General features: G+C 34.7%; 1 protein-coding gene across 2 annotated transcripts in view; it reads left to right on the forward strand.

Moving 5' to 3' along the window:
• Positions 1 to 3,874: 3,874 nt before the first annotated feature.
• Positions 3,875 to 27,120, forward strand: part of LOC123005425 (transcription factor SOX-13) — a 77,528-nt gene continuing 54,282 nt past the window's right edge. Inside the window, exons 1-2 of one of the 2 annotated variants that reach the window (XM_044399169.1) lie at positions 3,875 to 4,082; positions 18,379 to 18,422. In XM_044399169.1, the coding sequence (XP_044255104.1) occupies positions 18,415 to 18,422 (8 nt within the window). In that variant the 5' untranslated portion in view covers positions 3,875 to 4,082; positions 18,379 to 18,414. Of the gene's footprint in view, positions 4,083 to 18,275; positions 18,318 to 18,378; positions 18,423 to 27,120 lie in introns of those variants that run through there. The other variant, XM_044399168.1, reaches the window with a different exon arrangement.

Below are 27,120 nucleotides of genomic sequence, written 5' to 3' on the forward strand. Positions count from 1 at the left end.
AAAAGCTTTTCTGTTCAATTGTTTTTCTCACCCTTATCGTTTACTTCAAATCATTTAAATCACTTTGAAACATGTCTTTACATTATTTGCTTTCGCTAATTCATGTTGTCGTTACAGCTTGCATAGCTTAGTTTTTATAGTTAGTTTTTTTTATAAATAATGTTCTATTCGCTTATTCATATCTTCTGAACCTTCTTTACCACTACTCTCTTATTTGTTGACCTTCTGTAGTATTCTTTTTTAACTCGTGATAATCGCTTATTCGCATCGCTGCTGTCGCCAATACGCTGGGTCGGCTTTTAAAATTTTTGAAATTGAAGATCATTATGTATTGGTTCATGAGTGGTGTAGCTGCAGATGCGAAGCTTTCAGTGTTGCAAAAAGTGTTGGCGCTTTCCCGCCTTCATCATCCGGAAGATGTTAAAAGATTGAGTTCGAAGGCCATGTAAAAAGTCCGTACCTCTGTCGGTTGAATGACAGACAGTTCGTTGATGAGTTGTGTGATGTTAAAAATGCGTCGTGATGGTTGCATGTGTATCGTGTTGGTCTTAGCTGATGAGGAGGCTTTACATGCGTGTCGCATTTTTGCGTCGTATTTCAGCATCGCGGGCCGAGGGGCGCTTTTGAGGTATACATCCAAGCTCGTCGTATGTTATTATAATACGACTCCAGCAAGGCAAGTACAACTGGTATGAATTATCGCATGGTAGAATTAACATAGCTCCAGCAGACAAAGACAGTTTTTTGTCGTCTTCGCTGGTGGCTATCTATCAAGCGATGCTTTCGCACCGGGAAAACGAGCGGCGATTTTGTTGGCGTTTTTTATATCGCGGCCTAAGTGCCGGAGTTTGTGGCTAGAAGTGTCCGATTATGGGGATTCACACTCCTAATAAATTACCGGAGATTTATTGGTACTGTCATACCGAGCTGAGGTTATGAAACACTGTTTATCTGTTTCTCGGCTCTTCTTTTTTTATTATTAATTCCCGACCTAAGCGTACACAATCTGTAATTTATACCGAGACCTGATGCCGCAACCACATATTATACTATTTTTTCCGAGGCCCGAATTATCCGAGATTCGCTCGGACGCCGATAAGTAATTGAATCTACTGGACGAAACACCCAGGAGAGAAAAATTACCACTTATAGACACACTATATTCTTCATGATCCAATGAACAATTTCGCAATACGAATACAATACAAATATAACCGGCCACAATCACTTGAATTACATCAAGCTGAAGTTTCCACCTGTATCGACTTACAATTATAGGTTTTAATAAATCATTGAAACCGGACAGATAACACTATAATAACCCAACAAATGACCTCTGTGGTCGAGCAGAACTTAAACCAACTGCCGCATTGTTTGTGCTTTCGAAAAATAACATTTTTTATGCAAACTATCCAATTACAAAACTTTGGACACATTTAAACATTAAATTTGTTGCAATCAGCAGCAGAATATGTAAATTACAAGTTTGTTCTAACAACAAAAAATTAATGATTTTCCAAATAAGGCAACGACTGCTTCTAAATTTATTTCAAATTTATGTTATGAGTTTTCTATGTGTCGTTTCAAGCACCTAGATCTAAAAATTCGAAAAATGAGAAATGTGGAATGAGTTGTGGCTGATAAGTCAAGCTATTTTTGGACAATTTTAGGCTATAAAAACCAAGTAGCTATATATTTATATTTATTTATAGTTAGTTTAATCATTGAATTAGTTAAAAGTTTCATATTCGTAAATGATACTTTAGAGTCGATTTTTAAATATGTAAGATTATTTTCTTTTTTTAACCGATAAATATCTTTTTGTATAAATAAATTTATAAGAACACATAAATAATTGTTAAAAAATGTTTTTCTAATTCCACTATTCGATTCTTAAAAAAATGAAATAAAAAAAAATCTCAGTGGTTATGCACAATATTTTGTGTAAGCACTTAAAAGCCAGAGTTACTCGTAATTAAAAAACTGATAAATATCTATTTCTCACCTTTTCCTTACAACTCGGAAAGTGATTGAAACACAACCAGTGATTTACAAAAAAAATTTATTCAATCTATGTTAAAATTGAATTTTATCTACTCTTTTCTTCATGTTAAAATGAAATTTTATCGTCTAGATGATAAAAAAATACATCCATTGTTGTATATCTGCGGTTGTTAGTTGCTAACGATCTTTGACATTAGATTTCATTGTTGAATTTTACTTTGACATTTATAAATATCGACCAAATTGACTACAAAATTAGTGAGGATTGAATAAAATTTTATATTGTACACGGCTGACGCCTCGACGCTAAACTGCTCTCAAAGATAAAATTCAATTTTATCGTCTTGTATAATAAATAACTATTTTTTGTCTTCTTTTACAAAAATATATAAATGAATATGAATCTGAATACCTACATCGTGTTTATGTGTTTGGTGTTTCTTTTATTCAAATTAATTGTGTATATAACATTATTTTACTACATGTTTTAGGTGTCAGGTTATTAAACTTTTTTAATTTTAATTTAATGTGTGGTATACTATGTTTTTGAAAAAATTAAAAACTAATAAAAATAAACTTTTTATTTGTTTTTTTTTTATGCAGAGAACTGTTTAGCACTTTTAGCAGCATATTAGATGCTCCTATATTTGAACAATTGAAGCCTTTCATTGCACAAGGCGAGGAAAAAGGGTACCTACTTAAATGACGATTTTAGACAAATGAAGAAAAACGATTTATTGAACTTTTTTTTATTGATATACGTACCAAAGTTGTGCTAAGATTAAATTACATCATTCTTAAAGGTAAAAAGTTATCATAGAATTGTAAGTAATTTAAGTATTGAGTTCCTGGAAGAAGGGTTTATAATACGGGTTTATGTATGTATGTACATGAACATAAACCCGTATTTGAAGGAAGGCCTCAATGTGTTTACTGTTAGTGTGGAGTTAATATTTTATTTTAAATTAATTAATTTTTCCATTTTTTAATTTAAATAGCTTCGAAGCCTAAATAAATTTTTTTGCTCTCATCACCTTTTTTTAAAGTTGAGTGAAAAGTATGATTTATTTCTAAAAGTTAAATTTGAATTCATATTTTTGTTTCAATTAAAACCTCAGACATTTACAAGAGCAACACTTTTTTAGCCTATTTTATTATGAAATTATTGTCAAATAAAAAAATTAAAAAATCGTTTTTTCTTAAAATTCTTTTATATTTTTATGTTTCCGTAGGTGTGAAAATTTATATATGTGTCACACGTGAACATGTGTGTATAATTTATTTACAGTTTTCTTTTTAAACAAACCGAAATGGTAAATTCATTTAGTGGGAATTTGAGATATTCTTCGTATTAAATATATTCTTTTTTTAAAATGATTTTTCAATAAAATGGACACTATTACGAGTATTAGTAAATTTTGTTTAATAAGCGTGAACAGTTGTCAGAAAAATATAATTGGTTTTGTCTGAAACAGGTCGAGTTGCTAGTTAAAAAAATGTGAAATTAAAAATGCCGTATGATTATCGATTGGTTTAGGGTCCTTTCAGGCTAATAAGCCTAATCAAGTCATGTATTGTGGGTCTGTCCTCATCCCCGACCTTTGTCCATTATTCTCTTCGAGTTAACTAAGTTTGTAAGTTCGCGCCGTCGAGACAATGGAGCAATCAATAGGGTAATGAGAGGACAGTATATCAAATTATCGGTGCGGTCTGGTCCATCGAGGCGCCAAGACGCCCGTCTAATGGATGCGGCCCCTTTGTCGCCGCTGCTGCAGTGCACCTGGAGCAGTCTGGCGAAGAAGAGGTCCGTCGGAAGTCCGCTGCGGCCTACCTGGGAATGCTATATGTCCCCCCACCGGGCCATTCTTACCTTCATGAGTGTGTGATCAGTGTAAGAAGCGAGGTCTTCGGGAGAGCACGCGACTCGTACAGACACTGCCCATGAATGGAAACAAGGGATGAGCTAGTGATTGTGACAGTGACACCCCACGGGATTATTGGGATTAGCCGAATGTGTGACAGTGTGGGATTTTCGGTGCAGTGAACCAACCATGGAACCACTCTGAGCCAATCAACAGGTAAGTTGACTTAGTGTAAACATATGTCACGTGCTTTCCAATGACATCTGCTCCAAGTGGTTGTGACGTAACGGTTGGACAATACCAGGAAAGTAAAAGCTCGAGTGTCACAGAACCGGGAAAAGCTCGGGGAAAATATCTACGATTCTGATTCTTTCCGAGAATTCCTTCGAGCAGATACACGGTTCTAGTTTTTTTGTAAATTACTTTCTCTAATAAAGAATTTTATTAGTAAGTAGTTTCACTTTTATGTTTTTCCAAAAAAACTTTATTGATAATTGAATTAAATGTGTAAAATTTTCTCTTTAGAAATAGATATATTTTAACAGCAAAAAATCGATCTGACAAACCAAGAAGAATGTTCTATAATCCTTGAAGCCAAATTTTTGAAATGCTTACAATGTTCACACAATGTTCAAGTATTCATTTAATTTAAATTTCTATTAAAGATCATTTTAAAAACTTCTTATTCTTAAATTTTTGGAATTTGGATGTTTTGGGAAATAAAATAATAATTGTGATTCAGGACAGTAAATTTTTTTTAGTAGGTACTACTTATTTTCCCAGTCATCAAACATCAATAAGATTGTTGATTTATGCCTGGTTTTTGGAACAATTTAACATTACATAAATTAATTCGTTTGGATAGTTACTAAAATAACGTTGATCTGATTGGTATTTCTATCTAAGTATTATGGGAACCTTTAAAATTTGTCTAACAATAAAGCGTCATAGAAACGGACCATTTTAGTGATGTTAAGTAAAATAATCTTATATTTATGTATGTATGTATTTCCGATAATCTGACTCAGAAAAAGCCTTGTGAAAGCAAATGCCTTCCATGCGAAAATGTGTTTGGCACGTGAAAAACTGAGCAATTAAAAATAAATTGCTTTTATTGCTTTTCAACCCACCGGAAAATGTTTGCCATACCCAAGATTTCCTAATTAGCTTCATTAACTTATCCATGTTCAATGATTTGGAAAATTAGTACCTCAAAAATTCAGTAGCTTCTGCACTATTATTCTAGATTAAAATCTTTTATCATTTTTAAAACGAAAACAAGGTTTTCTGATTTAGTGACTAAAGAGTCAATTTCAATAATGTGTTTACAGAAATATAATTTAATCTTTTGTCTTATGTTGCCGTAAAGGATGGCGTCACAGGTTCCTCATAAAATAACTCTTTTTGAAAACTGGTCTATTTTCTTCAGGTTTTAGAAAAATTAGTCAGTAAAGGGCCAGTCAGTCAGTAAAGCAGTGTTCACTGCTTATTCATATTTTTTCGAATCTAAAGCAGATTTTTTGTTTACTATCGCAAAAAAGCTTATTTCTTTAAAGTAACTTAAAATTGGAAACAAATAATTTGGTTTAAAGTTAATAAACTTTCTTCTTGATCCAAACAGGACGTTTGTGTTTTAATCAGTATTTGAAGTTTTCTGGAACACTGAGGTCAAGTGGAATAATTTTCATTCTTGAATTGGGAAAACATTATTAATGCTAAAGCTGTTTTTTAAGAATGCTCGAATTTGTTGGACACTTTTATATAAGAAAAAATAGTGTGCTATTTGAATTTTTCTTATATGCTCTTTAGAAACAATCTACACCTTGAGGATAATACTTATTTTATTTTTTAAACCTGAGTTTTTCCTATCCGAGTTACTGTTCAGTATTTCAAGAGCTATCAAACATTTTTAGTTTTGTTATTATTTAATGTAATTTTGGTTTTTCATTATGAAACTTTAGTCGATAAGAAACATCTAAATTTTCCAAATTGAATTTCTATAGCAATTATAAAACATAGCAGATCCTGAGCCGATTTGATAATTCAAAACAGCAAAATTTTCGGTTTTGAATTGCAGAAAAGTTTCTAGTGCGAACTAAGCAATTTTGGCAATAGAACTCCTAAATAGATTTGACAATACTAGAGTAACTCTTAAATTAAAACTTGAACTTTTTTTAGTTTTGCAGTCTATTTTTTAAACATCCGCTTATTGTATTTTTCCTATTATGCTTTTAAATCGATATTTTGAATCAACAATAATTATGATTGTGGTTTTACTGTATTTTAATTTACACAATAAAAATGTTAAGCGCAAATCTGTAAACACATCTCCGAAATTTCCCACAACGTCTGATCATAAAATGCTCTCGTTCTCGGTATAAATCTTCGAAAATCTCCGTTTACACGGCACACCAATTTCCCTTAACCGTCATGAGTCACGCAATTCAGATAATACGAAAATCACAAAAGAAATTACTCGTAATTATGCTCTTCTCCGAATTGCTCTCATTCGCGCCAAATCGTATATTACTCCTGGCAGCACCTCGACCATAACTCTTCACAAATAATAGCCCCCATCTCATATATTTATCAATTCATAAAACTGTCGCGATTACATCAAAGCAATCACAAATTCGTAAACTTTGACAAAACGATGATTTACCGTCGCACCTGCTCTTCCGTTTCAGCTCGGCCCACTTACAGCATCCGGTGCCACAATCGAGCTTTGTCTTTGCCTATTTCAGGCGCTGAAACCTCATCGTTCCAGATTTTCTCCCATTATGAAAAATCGGAATAATTGCTTCAATCAACTTTTCATACATTAACGTACGAGTAATTTCGAAAGTGCGCCTCCGGCTCTTATTATTATACATCAGCGCCGACTTTTACAAAGAAACAAGATAGTAAATGCCTTACAATGCAGCAATCAATTATTCCACACATATTTAGATTTTTTTTAATCGTTTACAGTTATGTAACAGTAAGCGTATGTGATTTATAAGAATTTCACAATTGGATAATCGGACAATACCATTCTTTTCCACAAATTAATTTTGGCTTCTTATAAACAAATCGATTGTTGCCCGGACTCTCATCCATCATAGTGGAACAACATTTTAATTGTAAGAAGCTTCGTTAAGATGCGAGGAGATAATCCGAGGAATTAATTGATATGTTATAACTGTACTCGAATTGAACTTCCAAGAACGTTTCACAATTTTTAACCAATTATGTGGAAATAAACATAATATTTTAATATTTATCCTGTAATTTACGACGGAGCATTTTCACCTGTAAATGCTAGGATTGCTTGGATCTGACCTCAGGCGCGAATTTAGGAGCTCGAAACGCTACGAAATTATTTTAGTAGCTATTGAATCACTTGGGAAAGTATCGCATTTATCAAATTACTTAAATTGAGAGGAAATAACACGAGGGACATGATGACGAGAAGCGTTTAGGCAGGGCGGTAGTTAAAGTATTTTCTCAGGTAAAAAACTGAAATCGAGATGAATTTATTTTTATTGCTTCAAATCAATTTTCCATCGAGGTTTACGATTCTTGTAATCGGTTTCAATCTAATTTGTTTTTATCACATATTTATTTTCGTTTATTCTCTATTTGCAGGGATGTTATAAAAAATGTTTTTATAGGAAAGTCAATGCCCAGATGACATTGAAAATTTTATAATTATGAGTTTGTAAAGTATAAAAATTTTCGATAATAATTACTGTTATACTAGAAGTTTGAAATGTTTTAGACTCAAAGTTCTAGTAATTTTCAGAGTTTTGTTTATTATAGATTGTTTTTAAATCAGAAACTTAAAAATCTTAATTCTTCTGGCTTTGAATTGATTGAAATAGTTAAAACCTAATGAACGTTATAATCAAAATAAAAGTTGGTTTCAGCAGCCTCTTCATCTCAGGATTAAATTGGTACTTTGATAGGTATTTGTAAAATTTGAGTTTTTAGACCCGTGCGATCAAAAAAAAATTAGAGTATGCGATGATTAAAGTCCTTCAGATGGCAATCCTGATTTTTGACATTAAATGTCAGCGGAAACTTTGACAAGTTTGCGTTTTATTCCTTTTGAGTGAAATAATGTTCAGAAAATTTTTATTGCTGTACAAGACGAAAACGGTGAATGGTCATCACTTTCAGTTTGTGTGAAAAATTTCCAGTCCAGATTCCCAGCCAATGTGTTGCCAACTGTAGAATTTAATCGAAGCCTACTGTAATTTATTTTTTTTTGATCGCACGGTATAAATAAATAATAAAATAAATTCTAAGGTGGTTGTTTTCGTAGTTGATGCTTTAAGTTATTACCTGCGTATTTTAAATACATTCCAGAGCTTTGAAATATGAGCAGCTTTAAAATTCTTTATTATCACTATGATCTGAATTTGAGATTAAAACTTAGGTTAAAACTAAGCTGAAAGGTAATAATTTTATTTTGAAAGCTTTGCAATTGAAAGGATTTCTTAGATCCAATTTGATCCAGACTTAAGTAAAAATTAAAAATATAACGTTTTAAGGTTCGAAGCGACTTATTTTACAACACTAGGGTTTGAGTCGAATTTAGACTTTCAGATATTTCTCAGGTTTTTCTCAAGATTTAAGCTTTTGAAGTCACACTAGCTTTTTGGCACTATTAAGATTTGAGCCTTCTTAGAATTTCAGTCAATTTCAATAGTGAAACAGCTCGCGTATAGGCTTGGTCAGTAAGTAACGAGAGGAGTTTTATTTACTTAATGAAATTTTATTCTGAGCTTAACTGACTGATTCAAGAGTATTTATCTCTTGAGTTGGTGATAAAGGACATCCAATTGAGTTAAAAGTTCCTATGACAAAAAAATTGTTTGAGTTTTTTTTTACTCTTCAAAGTCTAGATTTTAGGTTAACATCGGAAAGAAAAGAGCTTAAATCTCTACATTATAATATATGGAAATTGACGGTTCTGTTTTTTCTCAATAAAAAGGCTTGACTTGACATTTTTGAAACACCCTGTGAGCTAAGCTGTTTATTCTGGGTATTAGGGACGTTGAAAATTTGAATGTGGATTTGAGAATTGTTTCTATTGTCTTCACTTTTGACTTTTGGCATTGCATCTTCTAACTCTCGTGTGTTGGCCCCCTGCGGTTCGTTTCTTCGGCCCAATTAGCCTCGCCCGTTGAACCCTCCGTCACGTTTTCGGTGTAGAACCTCGTGAGAATGAACATAATGAAAACGCAATCAAAGGCCGCGATCAGTGTAGCTGTCCTTTCTGACGGGCGCGAGATGAGCGTGTGTACGTATGACGTGTGCCCCAGACACAGCCCAGCGGGTCGTGGGTCACACCATTTGGAAAAAATCATCGGGTGGTGGATGCGATGACCAAGGCCAAGGTCACCCGGAAGAGTGGACTGTGACGTCACAGAGGTCAGGTTGGCCGATCAGGTGTATACCTAACGGTCGCTGCATCATGACAGGTAGGAGGTTGAACAATCACGCATCACACACGCCGACTCGATTTGGTCACGTCCACCTGTTTCGGGTAATGATGTTGGTTTTTGGAGGATTCACACGGGATTCGGATAATGAAGAGGACGATTTGCTCGACTGCGGACGGGAATCTAGAGACGGATGAAAGTGTGCGTGCGTGTGTGTGCAAGAGGAGTTATGTCGTAGAACTGTCATTTTGTTTGATTAGTTGTTGTGAGATGAAAGGAAATTAGAAATTTACATTTTGTTCGCTCTTTTTACGTTGCAAGTGGAAATTACTTTCATTTTTCCTTTACATAACGATTTTTAGTCGCGCTTTATAGCCCAAGATTGGACTCAAATGCGACTATTTCCAACAAAAAATTCAAGTACGAGCAATTGCACAGTAAAACATAATTAAAAGCTTCTAACTGTAGAGTAAGTAAAATAATAACAAAGTTGAATAAATGAGAATATTACTGAGTACAAACTTTTAACAACGATTGCTTTAATTACAATGTTTTTGAATTGGTCGATTTTGCTTAGTTTTAAAAATAAGACGTTTTTTTTTTTTGACGAAAACATGCACTTTTACAAAAATTATTCCACAAAAACTAAGACATCTAGAAATATTTTTTTACTACCGCAAAGACAAAGGTACCTACAAGCTTTAAGGTTAAAAATTTTTTTTTTAGTGTGTTGCATTTGCAAAGATAAAAAAATTAAGGCGTTTGTTAAAAGTTCAATAACTTAAAAAAAAATTAAATGGAACACTATTTACTGTTTTTGCATTTAAAAGATCATTAAATTGTCTTTCTAAAATTATTTACTTTTAGGTGTTTATAATCAATAACTAAAAAGATATTTAACGTTAAACATCAAAAAAATTATTACTATTGTTTCAGAAGCACAGTTGTACAAGAGATGTAAGAAATGTCACTTAATAATTACATTTGTGTTAAACTGAATCCATTATTATTTATTTTTACAATAAAATAATTCGAATTTCAGTATTTATAACGACTTTTACAATCTCTGAATTAATCAATGGATTAGTGATCCGTGGTGGAATTACTATGGTTGCCATAGTATAAACAATGCTCAGATATTGATAGGCATTGTTGCTACAATTAATATTGAATGTTAAATATCTTTTCATTTATCAATTCTAGACATTAAAAGTTATTTTTTTTTTGGATAGACTTTACAGACAGTATTATTATTGTGCTGTATTTTCATACAGTACAATACAAATAATAAATAAACAGTGCATTTGATTAAATTTAAAGAACCAAAAAAGAAAGCGGAGGATGTATATTTGCCAATGAGCTGTCGACCGGAGTTTGCATTTAATTCCGGGGTGATTTTAGAAAATTTTGGATTTTGATGTTTTTGGGATCAGAGAGGAATTCTTGGAATATTGTTGTGATCCTTGCTAATATAGATACTTATGATAATGTTTCATGAAGAGTGTTGGAAGGATTATTCTCGTAAAGTAGGTTATTCGGATGTCTAAGTTTTCGACTTTCTGTCGTTTCTGCAACTTCAATTTTTTTTTGAGACGGTCATTTTATTTCTCTCAGAAGAACTGCACCGTCTTCTAGAATGGGTCGGTAGAGCATTTTGTATATATAAGTAGCTATTTGGGGGTTGATGTTTTTGTTTTTAAGGGATTTAAAATACTAGGCCCTTGCTACGCCGATTTGCTTCATAACAGAAGTGTGTTTGTTAAAGTTAAGTCTGCTATCAATGTAGTTTCTCAGATAATTGGCAATTCCACGGAGAAATTTCTGTGCCACACCTATTTACAGGACCGTATTTTTTTTTTTTTTAATATTAATTTTGTAAGCCTAGGTTTGAGAATTAGGGCTAGTTTCATAATAGTCCGGGCAATGAACACATTCAAGGTTACAATAATTCGCATAAAGCTGAAAATTGGTACGAATGTTGGACACCCCATTATAAAAGAAATGTGAAAAGTCCCCGTCGATCCCACATCTGCAAAAAAAGTTATTCAAGGTCAAATGTTGCGAACATGGGATTTTTGCATTTTTCATCCAAACGGTAAGTTTTATTATACAAATACATCAGACAAAAACTGTAGAGCATGCAATTCTCTATAAAAAATGTTCCACTTTTTTTCCTAAGAGTAACCATTTCTGAGATATAGCGATTTAAAAATTTGTGTTCTTCATAATATGCACACGTTTCCACGGCATTTGTGAGGTAGTGTACTTGGCGCGTTTTTTTAACGTGATTTCCTCGGTAGGCCTGTTTTCACAATCTATTAGGTTCTGTTTAATTAAGAAATATTGTATCAAATGACAAATTGTACTATTGGAGATGATAAAATCGATGCAAATAATGAGTAATATAGAGGAAAATTATTCGTCTGATTGATAGTTATCTGATGGTACTTCAAGTGTACTGTCTTCTTCCTGCTGGGTACAAGTAAATTGTTCTAACAAGAGCGATGAATCAGATGTCTTTTAGCAGATAAAACAACAGTTTTATAATTGTTTGAAAAAGAAGTTTTTCAAAATAGTAATTCTACTCCACAAGTTGTAATCATCAAGAGAATTTGCTTTCTTCTTTCTGTGTACGGAGCTTCTAAAAAAATTACCTGCTTAGATAAGTTTCGATACTTATCTTTTTCAAAAAATACTCGTAACAAAAAACGAGTGCAATTGGCATGTCTTCCCCCAACCTCTGCTTCTGCTCAGCAACATCTAATTCGGGTATATTATCAAGTTAAAGTGTGGCTTGGTAATAAACTGGACCCAGAAGACTGGGGTTGAAAATTAGTTAATAATATATTGGGACCAATTTAGAATTTACTCCCACCTGCACCGGAAAAACTCCTCAATACAATTTTTTGCAATTGCAAAAAGGGGTGTAATGCCAAATGTGGCTGCAAAAAAGTTGGATTGTTTTGTTCATTAGCATGTACCAGTTGTCAACACCAACCATGGTCCAATGTTGAGTCGTTATTATAGGAGAAGATGCTTACGATATCTGCGATGAGACATCTGAGTCATCGCGCTTAGAACAATTTACTTGTACCAAGCAGGAAGATAAAGAAGAAGAAGAAAGAAAAGAAGAAGACGAAGAAAACAGTACACTTGAAATACCATAAGATAACTATCAATATGACGAATAATTTTCCTCTATATTACTCATAATTTACATCGCTTTTATCATCTCCAATAGTACCATTTGTCATTTGATACAATATTTTTTAATTAAACAGAACTTAATAGATCGTGAAATAGGCCTATGGAGGAAACCACGTTAAAAAACGCGCCAAGTACACTACCTCACAAATGCCGTGGAAACGTGTGCATGTTATGAAGAACACAAATTTTTAAATCGCTATATCTCAGAAATGGTTACTCTTCGGAAAAAAAGTATAGGAACATTTTTTATAGAGAATTGCATGCTCTACAATTTTTGTCTGATGTATTTGTATGATAAAACTTACCGTTTGGCTGAAAAATGCAAAAATCCCATTTTCGCAACATTTAACCTTGAATAACTTTTTTTGCAGATGTGGGATCGATGGGGACTTTTCACATTTCTTTTATAATGGAGTTCCAACATTCGTACCAATTTTCAGCTTTATGCGAATTATTGTAACCTGACCTCTATTTTTTAAACTAACTTGCCCGGACTATAAAGTTAAAATTGGTTAAACAAAAACACGATTTAACCCGTCACACCAAACTTTTATTTCAAACACAACAACAACTCTCACCTGAGGATGACCACTTTGTGGTTGAAACGTGTTGAGTTTGAAATAAAAGTTTGATGTGACGGGTTAAATCGTCTAGTATAAAAAAATATATGTTATCCATGTTTTGCGCTTAGACTAAATAATCCTGGATTATTTTATCTCAAAGACTTTAAACATGTTAAAATTATGAAATGTTAATAAGAGAAAGCTTCTACAGTTTAGAGGAATACTTGTGTTATAAATGTGATTAATTTACTATCTCTTACTTGACATGTGTATAAATTTTGTAAATTTTGTTACACAAATAAATAAATAAATATTCCGTTGGTTTAGTTCGGATCCACAGCGTTTTCTCAGTGTTTAGGGTCGGTGACATTGATTTGTCGTTAGTGCTAAGATCAGATTTGGATTGGCATTAGATTAGAAGCTCCGTGATTTGATTCTTTCTGTAAACCGGTCAGAAATGGTAGAAAGTGCGAGTTGTATTAGCGCAGGTGAATACTTGGTAATTAAGAGCACATTGTGCGTTTCACCGATCCTGTTGGCAAGTGCATATACCAGTTTACATTAATTCCCGAGGTAAACACACGGTACAACATACTCGCCGGCAAAAACCGCAAAAACGCACATCCGCTCGCATTCTGCAACAGCAGCAGCAATCCTTGCAGCTCAACCGATCAAAAAACAATAGAACAGTCCTGAGAGGAAATCTGCGAAGCTAAGCAGCACCGGTATCATACATAATGTATTTAGTAACGTGGCTCTTTAGAGAAGAATTGCATCAGGTCAGACCGGAACAGTGAGATTATTGGATTGCCATCCAATCGGCGGATCGTGACGAGAATGTACCAGACTTACCTTGCCCTTAGCTTGCTGCCGGTGTGCACAGCTAATAAACGCTCCTCGCTATCGGATTTAGCCATCTCCACGTCGCACCGCGCCCGCCTCTAATCCATTACTCACTACTCAATATTATCAATTTCCTAAATCTACCACGAATATCCTTATAATTCTCCCGAAAATGAAAAACTCCTAACAATATGCAATACAACTTCCTATAATTACATATCTACGAGTACGCGGAGAGAATCCAATTTCTCTTTTGCTTCAACGTAAAAAGAGCACCGAATCGCAAAAATTACATTCAAGTGAGAATATACTGCGTACCACACGCTCTTTAATCTCAGTAATGTATGTAATTCTTGGCGGAGCAACGCGCGTATTTTACACACTTATTGCGGTCTTCCGTGAAAGTAACAGAGCCGCTCTTTCAAAATAATCCCCAGATAAATTATTAGATTATTGCATGGACTAGTACCGGACACGCACATATACATGAGACTTTCAACAAGTGCAACAATAGAAGACACGATGCTAGAATCAATAAATCACTCATAATTATCCACAAGATGTCCTAACCATCATTTCCTAGGTAAGCGTGCCTTACAAGCAAATTACAAGCCTGAAATCGAACAAAAAATTAATAATAATTTATGCGTTTCTGGACTGATTTTGTATCTAAGCCAGATTAATGCTAATCCTAACTTGAACCACTTTTGTTGTAATTTTGAAATAGTTTTTTTAATGAACTTTTCTTGATCCTAAATATATTTCAAACTAATTCTATTGGGTTCTGCAATAGATTTGAATTTCTATCACAACAAATTTATATTGTGTTTTGAAATATTCATGTAATTAATTTAATCTTGAGTTTATTGTCGTAAAACTATAATTACAAATAAAATGATTAAACTCTGAATGAGAATTTTTCTTTAAATCAAAAAAAGGGTAATTTTAAAACCCGATTGATAAAATTTTAGATTAAGATTTGAATTCTTGATCATCAGTTTTATTAATTTCTCTTGGATTGGTTCAATTCATACCTATTATCTAATTAATTAAATTTGTGTTTTAGATTAATTAAATCACTTTTAATCTTTACTAAACCAAATTCGAGTCTAGTAGGTATAACTTAAGGTCGCGAAATCAAGGAGAATATTAATTTTCAGAACAAAGCAGTTGAAAAAACTGTTTGAATTATTATGTTGTATTATTAGCATCTTTCAAGCAATAGGAAACGTTTAAAGTTTTTATCTACAAAGTTACCGCTATAGACTGCAGTAACGGCTTGATTATACGCATGGATTTTTCTTTTGTCGGGTTATAGGTTGTTTGTAGTTGCATACGCAATAAATATTAGTAAAATCTAAAACCCACACTTGGTGCCAAATCGCCAATTGTACTTTCGCTCGTGAATCTTTTCGGCCATCTGTCTTACCCACAAAGTAAACTCTTTGAGTGAAAAATCGATTTTCGTCTGAACAAAGTGCAACAGTGTGATGCAGCAAGTGCTTTATTCAAAATGCAGCGCTGTTATTGTCAGGTGGAGCAACTACAAAGACGGTCATTGTTATCTTTTAATGAACATTTTTTTCCTGAATGTATTCGAGGGTTAGCAATGACCCTCCACAAACGACGCAGAAATGTTTGTTTTTCTCGTTTTTTGTATTCCTAACCTTTATTACCGTTCAATAACGAGAATAACAAGTAATTAATATAAAGCGAGGGTTTCGACTTGATTAGTTTAGATAATTAATTATGCGCACAACGGGACTTGATTAAATGTTGTTCTCGTATCGATAAAATTTTTTGTCCGCATTTTAACTGTTTTTCGGTTGATAATAACCCTAATTATGCATTGTTATTCAGCACCTGTACCAACAAACCTGACATTTCAGCACCGATATTACGAAAAGCATTGGTCCGCGAGCAGCGCCTTGAGGCACCTACTGCCCACTGCCAATTTCGTCAGACTGTGATCGCCGAAGGCTTGAATCGATTCGTCTTTCTAATCACGAAAAAAATTCCGATCGATTTTCATTTAGCAAATGGTCTCATATATGTCCAAACGGCATCGGTATTAGATAATTTTAAATTTATGTGGACCGGTTCGAGTAAAAAAGCCATCAAACAAAGTTATCAAACAAAAACAACCTATTTGCCGGGAGAACTCAATAAAGTAGGGTCTTTTTAAAAGGCCAGTCTGACCCCTGCGTTCATTAATTATTGATGCGATTGTGTGCAATGAATAAGTAAGGTGCATTATAAAACCTGGAAAGCGAATCGACCGCTCGGAGGGCCTTCCTGCAGCATGCAGGACACGGATACTCCGGACGAAATCGAGCCGGAATTGTTACAAGATAAGATTACGAGGGTTAAGCCAAATTTCAGATGATTTAGACGCACGTGAACGATAAATAACGCAAGGGGATGAGGCGAATTATCCCGACCGCCGACAAATTGAAAGAAATCCACACGAATGACTTAAAATTTAATTTATAAACCGAAGTCTCGAAATTTTTTGACTCGTTTTGGATCGTTCAATTTTTTTTCAAGTTGTGAATCGCTTTAGGGTTGTGCGTCCACGTGAGCGCTGAATACTCGATGAGCATCATGAAGCAAATTGCTCGACCTCACGCATTCCTCATGATAATTCCATCGTGCATACGACTAAAATTACTTTTCCATTAAAACGAAATTTATATAAATTTAAGACGCTCATCAAGTGGGTTACGGCCTAACTAGGATGGTCAGAAGAATGATTAATGATGCAGGAAGCGACCTCCACACATAAACCGTTTAATTGTTTCTGTTGTCTTGACTCGAACTGGGCCACCTTACATCACACAAAATCTCCTCTTCAGTTGCCTCACTTTCATTTCTAACAATTCAGACAGCTACTTTTACCGGACACTCGTCACCTGAGGACATCTAAGACCACATGGTCGAGGGACGAAACAATAATTTAATCTCTCGGGTTTTAATGGATAGAAAGTGGAGTCGTTTTATGTATAGCAAAAATCGCTATACCGACAACAAATTTAATTATTCAGTGTTTAACGACGGCAGAAAAACACTAATTTCAACTCGTCATACATTTTAAATTTAGTTGCATGATGTTTTGCTCGACGTTTTGAATTATTCAATTTTTGAAACGGTTCGAACGCAACTTTACGCTGTTTCAACTCAAGTGCATCATTTTCAGATGCACAAAAAGTTAACATGGCAAAGCTGGTTATATCAGACAGAAAGCTTTTTAATTGCAAATACAGTTTAATACAGTCTATTACAGAAAGAAGCCTAAACAATGTTTGGGTTATATTGACACCTATTTTCAAAAGTTTACTTAGGAATTATTATGTCAATTCATTCATTTCCCATCAATCTATTAAATAAATTAAATAAAAAAAAATGCAAAGTTAATAAACCATTATCACAATGTAAGTGCACAATTAAAAACTTTACCAATGTTATCAATTTAATTGAAAAGTAAAATGCTTAAGGATGTACATTCTTCATAGATAAGTGAATTTTTTACGAAAATTTTATTTAATCATCAAATTTTAGGTAGGAGAAAATTGCAGGAAAATCTCAAAGTTCGCAGAATTATCAAAAAATAAACAAAACCACAAGCCCACATTAATGATAATTGTCAAAAAGTACAAATAGTTGTTGTTATCAATAAAGTGACACTCGAAAAATTCTTTTACATTATCTGCATGCCACAGTAAAATAAGTTTCGAGTCGAGAAAAAGATGTCATTGCCCCAATTCTCCCAGGTTCTTCGAGCTTCTGATCGAGTCAGTGTCCTCTTGTTTTTATTTATGGAGTGATCGTCCGGCGCCACTTGGCACATTTAATTAGATCAGCGTAAAAATCCCTTTTATACCTCGCTTATCCCCGATAAATAAATCGCAATCAGAGGCGCTCCAAGGCCGGAATAAGGCGGGAATGTCTGTCAAAGAGTGCAGAGAGTTTTTTTCTCGTGCACTTCCAGACACTGAGCAATGCAATCATACGATTCTAATCAAAGGCGATCCCTCGAGATCGCAGCTTTGTGGCTGAATCAGATGAGATGTGTTTCTTCCATTAGCGACTAATTCGCCATTATAAGGAAATGTGTTTGTTATTCGGCCGGGGCCCCCTTTCGCGATCCCATTTCCGCTTTCTGGATATTTAATTTCGATCCGTCGAACAATCAAGCGAAAGTTAAAAAACGGTGTCTAAAGCGAATGGGGAAAAAATGAGGAAATGACAATTAAGGGACGTAGCGCGATCAAAATCGGGTATTATCGAAAGATAGGCACTCCCTTCACTGCAATAATTATTGTCAACAATATTATCGAAAGATTTTAGTTTTCCCGTAATTCCGGCTGTACACAGAAGTAATCCAAACAGACGCGTGTGATAACATTATGGTAGTGCAAAAACCTTCCCTGTTTCCAGGCCGCGTTTCTCATCCCATTCTTTCTGTTGCAGAAGTGGGCGGTTTTGAAGAGGGAGTTTCCCGATGTCATGTCCCGGTAAGTCATAATCTAATAGCTTTAAAAGCGGCGAATTTCGAGGCCGTAAAAGTGACCATTACCGTTTCGGAATTTTATTTCTCGGGCTATATTCGAGAAACCGGCACAGGTAAGTGCTTTGATTGTTATTGCTCGATGCTTCTTCGATTCGACATTAGTCCCGTTTCAACGCGCTAATGAGAATGGACAGAGCTTTCGCCCATAAACATCCGCCTCTTCGGATGACCCACAAGATCGCGGATCTTCCACAAAGTAAACACAACGAACAAAAATTCGGATATTTATGTAATATTGTCATTTCTTTTTAGAGGCACTTTAGATAATTTACTATCGATGAAGTGACTTATGAAATAGAGGAAACTATTCTCGTTGCATTGAGAACTGATAAATTAGTATTGTTATGTAACAGTGCTTTTGATAGTAATTTATGGCAAGGTTTATAACCCGTTGTTGTACGAAATTTGTAACAGGAAATGAAATCGTCAAAAAGCAATTTTTGTCCAATTAAAAATTAGTTTCTCTTATTTCGTATTTTCATAGTGTAGCATTATCTTATTAGCTATAGCTTTTTTAGTACAAGGTTTAGATTACATTCTCAATAATAATTTACTTTGGCAAAAATGTTTATTTAATGTACTGACAATTTACAGGCACTTTAATAAAGTAATGTTTAAAGTAAAGTTTAATATACATAAACATACCTACATACATTTTACAAATTAGCATAACTATTGTTTGTATAAACATTTCTTTTTCAAAAAAAACTTAAATCTGTTGACTAATAGGCATTCCAAATTATATCTTTTTTATTTTTTTAATCTGTAAAAATTTAGAAAAAAACACATTTCTTTGAAACAAAACCTGGTTGAATTTCCAATTCTAAATTCAATTAGAACTTTTAAAAAACGCTTTAATATTTTTTTAGTATTTTTTAGTTACAATATTTCACATTTATTTGTTTAATTTATACATCCATTTGGTGTTGTGGATATTGATCGTTGCATAATCTGTTTTTTTTTTATGTCAGTCTCAATTTTTCTTCATGTTGTGTAGAAAATTGGTAACAGTTGCATCTACGGTTGTCACCATCATCACCTGCCCGTTTTTTCCGTCCTCTATATCCGTCTTTTGACATTTCTTAAGTTATCGCCTTGTGATTGTGTGTCCCGCGTTATGCTCTGCGTTAATTAGGCCCGCGTCATGCTCATCAATTACTCGCTGACAGTCGGCAGCGCTCTTGTCGACCTTTCAAAAAGCAATTTGTTTCGTGTATGTTCGTCTCGAAAGTGCAAAAAGCGGGGGGGCCTCTCTGGTAATCTTTATCAGTTAGCGTTGAGTTATCGTCTGTCAAATGAGCACCACCATCCCGAATTTCGAATTTCAATTTGAGTGCTAGGAGCGCTCGCTGGGTCGATGCAGGAGTTATGCGCGGGATTGTTAGAACAAAACGATGTAAAACAAGCCGGAAGTAGTCCTCGGGGACCCATAGGGCGGCTGCGGCCGCTGCGAAATACGACTGTTCCGGGAACGGAACTCGCGGAGAAATGATGCACGCTGGGACGGCAATTTTTAAATAATTGACTCGAGTCCGGCGGAAAATGAATTACAGATCGGAGCCCTCGTAATGTACGCGATCTTAGGTTTATGGAAGATGCAGGAGGAGTCTGCCGGGATGCCTCCTGTCAAATTCCCGGACCTGCTTTGCAACGAGCCATGCATTATGGACGAGGAAAAGGCGAGGATAATAAACCACCGACGCGGATACAGATCGATTCTTAACCGACGATTATTGCCAAAAGCTGAAATATTGACACTGGTTTGATTCACTACGGACGGAATTTAACTCACGAACTACTTACATACTAATAGAATCTCTTGGCAGACTCTCTGCACTGCGTCACTGCTTAGCGGCCTGCACTTAATAACTAAACATCATTCATTTTTTCACCATTTGACAAGTTTTTAAAAATAATAAGCACGAGAGCCAGTAACTTCAAGTTTCTTGTTGAAAGTTTGATTAGTTTTTAGACAAACCGAAGAAAATTAAAATATCATGATGTGGCTCAGTTCTGGCCACATCTGGCATGCCTTTTCAGAACATTTTAAAAACCAAAATTATCTAATTTATTCTGATATACAGGGTGATTAAAAAATGTCGAAGTTCTACTTCCAATTCCAAATCAAATAACAAGAATACAGGAAAAAAACTACCGTAATTTCTCTTTAAGATTTTTCTTTATCTGGATCACAACAGCTATTTTTGTTTTCAATGTGCTCTTATGTTGCAACATATTTGCAAAGAAAAGAAATTGAAATCGCAGCTGCTACTCGCCTAAATGAATTGCCTTTATTCGCTCATTCGCTCTATTTTTGTATAAAATATTTGCTTCTTCCTTTATTCGCTTATTTTTGCATTCAAAATTTAAAACTTGTAAGCTTTGAAACTGCTAATAGAAATAAATGTTAAACTTTTTGTTCTACAGGTTGAACTGAGTTAAAACAACCCATGACAAAAAAATGGTTTGAGCCTTTTTTCTCTTTAAAGATTAGACTTTGCATTAAATTGTTGGCTGTTCAGACAATGTTTTTTGAATTTAGTTACCAACTTGTGTTTTACGGTGTATAAAAAACATTTAACAAAGCACTAAATTCAACAATAAATTAAATCCGACATCAGAAATAAAGAAACAAAAGAGCTAAGATGCTTACATGATGGAAATTGACAGTTTTGTTTTTTTCTCAACAAGAAGGCTTGAAAAAAAAATTGAATTAATTTTTGTGCCTAGCTGAAAGTCTTTTATCACCAGTTGAGAGTTGGTTTGGCAGTTTTGAATCACCCTGTATAAGGGCTAAAATAAAAGAATTTGAAAAATCAGACTAAAAATGGTATTCTAAAACATCTTGTTGTAGGTGCATAATATGTATTTATCAGTTAGAATTTTAATGTAATAAATGTGTAAAAATTCATAGCTAATTAATTTTACATAAGGTAAAAAATAAATTGGAATAATCTTTTTATTTGTGACTACAAAAACCTAATGTTGGTGGCTAAACTTAATGTTTAAAGTACACCAAAGTTAATTTTCTTTTCATTAATAAAATGGTATTGTAATAGTGATGTCCTGAGCTTTATGCAGGAAAGTGTGTTTTTTCGAATGGTATTTGTTTTTCTGTTCTTGATGTGTGTTAATGATCGGTTGAGGGGTCAATTAGGGTTGTTTTGGTCGATTATCCGGCGGTCGGTTGGTCACGGTCCTTGCACCGTGAAGAGATGCGCTCAGTAATTAGAGCCGTGTGCCATGATGGGGCATCGCGGCCTCGAGATATGATGAGTTCGGAAAAAGGACGATCTTGTGCACACCAGGCGCTGCCCGTTGCCCTTTGATCTCGACATAAAGAGATATAACCATTAGGTTTTCATCATGCTATGCGGCCGGTAGTGTGGCGGCCGCTGGTCCGTTTGTGTGCTCTCAGGGATTAAGGAAATATAAGTGGTAGGAGTCTGCTCGTTCATTATGAATTAATGTCCGACCTTTCACATCAAACGCGAATGTTCATTTCTGCAATGGACTGCTTTCGTTTCGTTCGTTGTTGTTTCTCTATCGCTTCAAAGAACGCATAAAGAAAATTTCGCCGGGACGAGGATTGAGTCCTCAAACGACCAACAAAGAGATAACGTTGCGTGTAAATGTAAAACAATCCGGTGGGCCGTAATAGAGATAGCCAACAGTTCGCTGATACACTCCGCAACACAACTACCGAATAAATACGAGAGATACAATCGTCTAGAAAGAACATGCTTGCAGATTGCATCGACTCTACTTCATTAACACTAAACCGATTTTTGACCCAAAGCCAAATCCGAAACGACGATTTATTCCTCCAAACAGTTAACTTGTAAGGTGTCAAACACGATACCAACCAGATTAATCAAAACCGCCATCATGTGGATACTTTATCATAATTTACCCTGAAATTTGATACCATGCATATACGCGCGAAATCCTCCAGATTATCAACGATCAGGTTGTACCGCATCACCAAAAATTTCGAATTATTATTTATACTTCGTGTTTCCCCGGAGTTTTCTGGTGGAGATTGGTTCCGGGCCGCATCTGCCCGAATCAAACTTTAACAATTCCATTGTGGACTGGTTTTTCTCGCTCCTCGCGTCTCTCATTTGAATCGCTCTTAAAAATACCTCGTCTACAGGCCTTGTAAGTTTTAAATTACAGCACAATTGCACGAGATTGGTGAATACATCTGCATAAGTTAGCGGCCCGATCGACGGCCGATATCATTGTCGCATGCCGTTTTTGCTCGTTATTTTTTCCGATGAACGAGTTTGGACTAATGAATATTTCTCCGGGACCGAGACAAATGGCTGCACTCGACTTAAATAATCGCCGTCTGGGTGTCTGCAGGACACCGGAATGCCGCAGGAACAGAAATTTTCGAACCTAATCGATTTTTGTTCGAGCTAATCAACGCGCTCAGGACAAGTCTATTAGATCAAATTTCTGTTGCGTGACGAGTGGGAAAACGCCCACGTGTGAAATCATTTTTCAAATGTTGATTCAAATTTATGGAGATGGCGGGCTGGTTAATTTAAAGAAATGTATAATTTTGCATATTTTTAGTGACCGGGCGGAGTGTGGATGCGTGAAAACTGTCACGGACTATTTCACATATATTTTATCATATTTAAAAAATTGATTTTAATTAAAATGGATATTATGATGAATAGAAACACAACCAAGCACGTAATCTGCTTGTAAAAATACAAACTGTAAAATGAACATTTATGTTGATAATAGTAGACATTTTTTACTTTCAAAATTGATTTTTATTGAGATGGATTTTTAGTAGTGGTTCTATTCGAAGCGATTGTGTTCTACTTTTTATTATTACACCACCATTGTTTTACATCCAAAAATAATTAGATTATTAAAAGAACATGTGAGCTTTTTAGGTAATTTGACTTAGGTAATTTACTTTTGTTGTAAATTGTTATTTTTCGTTGAGTATCTTTCTAAGCGTCTTCTATTCAGAATAAAATGATTAAAAGTGATCTTTTTGCGTACCTTCTTGAGATTAGACAGATAATATACTTTTTGGTTTTTCTATCGTGGAGAAAAAGTACAAATCAAGATATGTTTGGATTTGGATTTCTTTATTAAAATACGGCTTTAGTGGTACCAAAGTTTTTTTTTTTTGTTAAAAACAGAGTTTTTTTGGGTAGTTTATACATTTAAACATCACAGCAAATATATGTAAAAATATTTTGTGATCATGTATTACTTCTTTCAAAACAACACTAATTTTAATATCAAAAAGAAGCTGTTTTTGTATTCTGTCAATAACGTTAAGTAAATTTGAATTAATTCGAAGAGCAAGAATGTAGTAAGACTTGTATTTTTTATGTCAATTTTTTTCATTGCCAGTGACCAAGGTATTGTTGATGAGGAAAGCAGTGATAAAAGTAATGTTTTCTTCACTGGTGGTTAGATGCTAGTCATTGCATTCCCTGAAATGTTGAAAAAATCTGGTGGCACATATAAAGAAATTGCGATATTTTGTTCACAAATACATACCTTGTAATGTTCCCTCTTTTTGTAAACTTGCATTAAGCCTCGGTAATAAAGATGTCCATATCGCAATCTCCCCGTCGACGACTGAAAATAAACCAATTTTAAGTGCGCGACCGCAAAATACCTCATATAAAACCGAAACAACCACCACTGTTTATTAAAAGCCGTGTATATGAATTATGTTTCCCGCATTGTGAACGCGTTGTATTTTTATCTGGCGAGAGAGGAGCTTTTAACAGCTCGCGCCGGATTCATATTTAGTATTTATGGCTTTTGTAGCCACTTAGTGCGGTTCCGAACAGCTGAAAGTGTCGAAGGATCCTGAAAATTAGACGCAGCCGGGAAATCCGTTGTCTGAAAATCCGACACTAAACCTTTCAGTCGCCGTGTTTCGAACTAAATCGACTGAAATAATTAACGCTTTCGCCGAGAAGCATCAACCAATTATAAGTGACGAAAGCTGAAATGGATACACAGAGAAATTTTTTCAGGGGCATTGTCTAACAACCGATGGGAAAATACTAATCGAAGTAACGGTGTTTTGGAAAAAAATTATAAATTATTATGTTCGAGGCGATTGCATTAACACCGGATTTACATAATTGGATGGCCGGTTAAAGCAAGGATTAGTTAAACGAAAGTTGGGTATTAATAATAACAACTAACTGTAAACTCGTAATTCATGAGAGGGGTCCTAAAAATAATTTTTTGTTTAAACAGGAAAAAGGGTTTAAATGTCTCCCCATTTTTGCAGATTTATGTCTTATTTTGCTTGAAAAGAATAAAAAATCTTTGACTATATTTAGAAAATATATTTTTATCTTATCGCATTTTGTTTAAATTGTTACTAAGTGTTAACAAATAAAATTGAATAAACAATCTACCGCTCCTTTTTTGATCGTGTCGCAATTTCATAGACTATGAATGATATTTCAAATAAAAAAATTCAAACGTAAAACTGAAAGTTCATTCATATGGCAATCCTGAATCAGTGCCAGCAACTGCACAAAACGAGCAAGAACAATGATGAGGGGATTACCAAAGTATGCGTCGAAAATATCTCGAAAATTCCTCAAGCGAATTGTTAGCGTCGTAATTAAAATTCGGACCATTATTTTCGTATAGGTTTATTTAATATTTGAAGCGGAGCGCCTGTGTCCTTTGAGTCGAACTAAAAATTCATGTTTCCGACCGACAAGTTAATGAAGTTAGGACATTTTACATAAAAAAGGAAAAAGTCTTTTATGAAGCCTTTGGTTCTGGCCGAAAGCAAAAGTGTTACATTAACGGGGGAACCGGAGGATGATTATAAAAACATTAAAATCCATGCTGGCCCGACGAACTCATTGCTATGCAAGACCGACATCCTCGTACAGCACAAAAGGAAACTCACAAAGGGATGCTTTAACGACATACGGAGGGACACACGGGAACGACAAAAATTGATTCGAGAGGATTTTGACGAGATAGGAGGCATGCAAAGATGGGATTAAACACAGTCATAATGCTGTCTGATAAGTCACGACCTGTGAGATAAGCCGCTCCCTCTAGAAATTGTTGCTAAAACTAGAAATGCAACTTTATAATATCAAAATTTTTGATTTAAAAGATTCGTAAGCATTTTTGCGGCCAAATTATGTGGAAAACGTTTAATCTAATGTAATAAAATAGCTAAATTGGTTAAACCTTTTAAAAATTTTGTAACATTTAATTTGGACTTTGTGTTATCTGAAACTCCCGTTATAGTTTACGTCCGAATAAAGCAAACCGCGAAACATTCTTTTAAAAGAATTACAATAAATTTTCAGTCCCAGCCGTCCCAAGCTTGTTAATCGTCCTAATCTAATTAGAAATTTAAATGAGGCCGGCCTACAACAACACAAATAGGTAATTAGCTTATCAGTAAAAAATGTGTCGCGTTTCGGTAGGGTTGTTTTTCGGGGTGTGTGTGTTATAAATAATCTGGCTGTATCAAATGCAGTCGAACTTTTTCCATCATTGTGAGTTGGCAAATTCGAAAAGGGCGCTTTGTGAGCTAAATCTATCCGTCAGAAAACAGCGGTATTATGTGACCTGTAGTGTATTTTCGCTCGGGCCTTTATTCCTTTATCTCGCCTTTCAGTCGAGCTTTCAGAAACTTTTGCATTTGTTCGGAACGTTCATTAACGCGGCATCAATGCAGCGGAAAACGGAAAGTTGTAGCGCCTTTTTCCTATAATTAAAATATTGTCAGAGGGAATAATTCAGGAGGTCAGCGATTGTCGCAGCGTCTCGTGGGACAGGGCGTCTCTCAATGCGACATTGTGGTGCGATGAATAATTCAGCGATTATTTATGTAAAAAGGGCATTGATACAGCAGGAATTACGACGATCACCGTGAATGAGGGAAGCGAGATAGGCTGTCTGTCAGGATGATTTATGCGAAACCCATTTCAGAACCGATACTCGTTTACCGTGTGCTTATAAAAGGACCCGGAACTGATAGTCGACGCCGGATTAAAGACGACGAGCCGGAAACACACAATTCCTGCAACTTTTCGACGTTTGCGAGCAAAAATTAGCCCCCGGGAGCTTAGCGGCGTAATGGCCCTGCCTGGAGCACTAAAGTATAGATTGGCTAACTTTGTAATGTCTTATCTCATTCAGACAGATCGTAAAACTCGCTTAATGGATGATATTTTCCACGGTATGGACCAACAACTTTGTAACACGTAAACCGCTCCAAATCTCCTTATTTTAGACCGAGTCCGATGGGAAAGGACGGCTCAGGAAGTGCTAATGTTGCCTAAGACACCTATTAATAAAAGTATGCTTAAGGTGCCGTTATTTTTTTTGTACAACCGTGATGCTTTAAGACTACTAAAACAGACACATTAACTTTTATAATGAGTTAATTTATTTAGTTTATGTTTATAGAATGGCCACGAATTCATATTTATTTAATAACGCCGACAGAAATAGACGAGATCAGATGCAACATTTGAAATTAAATTCAACAGATTTATAATTATAAGACACTATTTTAAAATTTTAAAAAATAAAATTATTAAAATGACAGATGCTATAACTGATAGCCGCCACTTAAAACATAATAAATATATCGATAA

Source organism: Tribolium madens, unplaced genomic scaffold, assembly GCF_015345945.1.
Source record: "Tribolium madens isolate multiple individuals breed KSU strain unplaced genomic scaffold, Tmad_KSU_1.1 Scaffold_20;HRSCAF=117;Tcas5.2_LG4, whole genome shotgun sequence".
NCBI lineage: Eukaryota > Metazoa > Arthropoda > Insecta > Coleoptera > Tenebrionidae > Tribolium > Tribolium madens.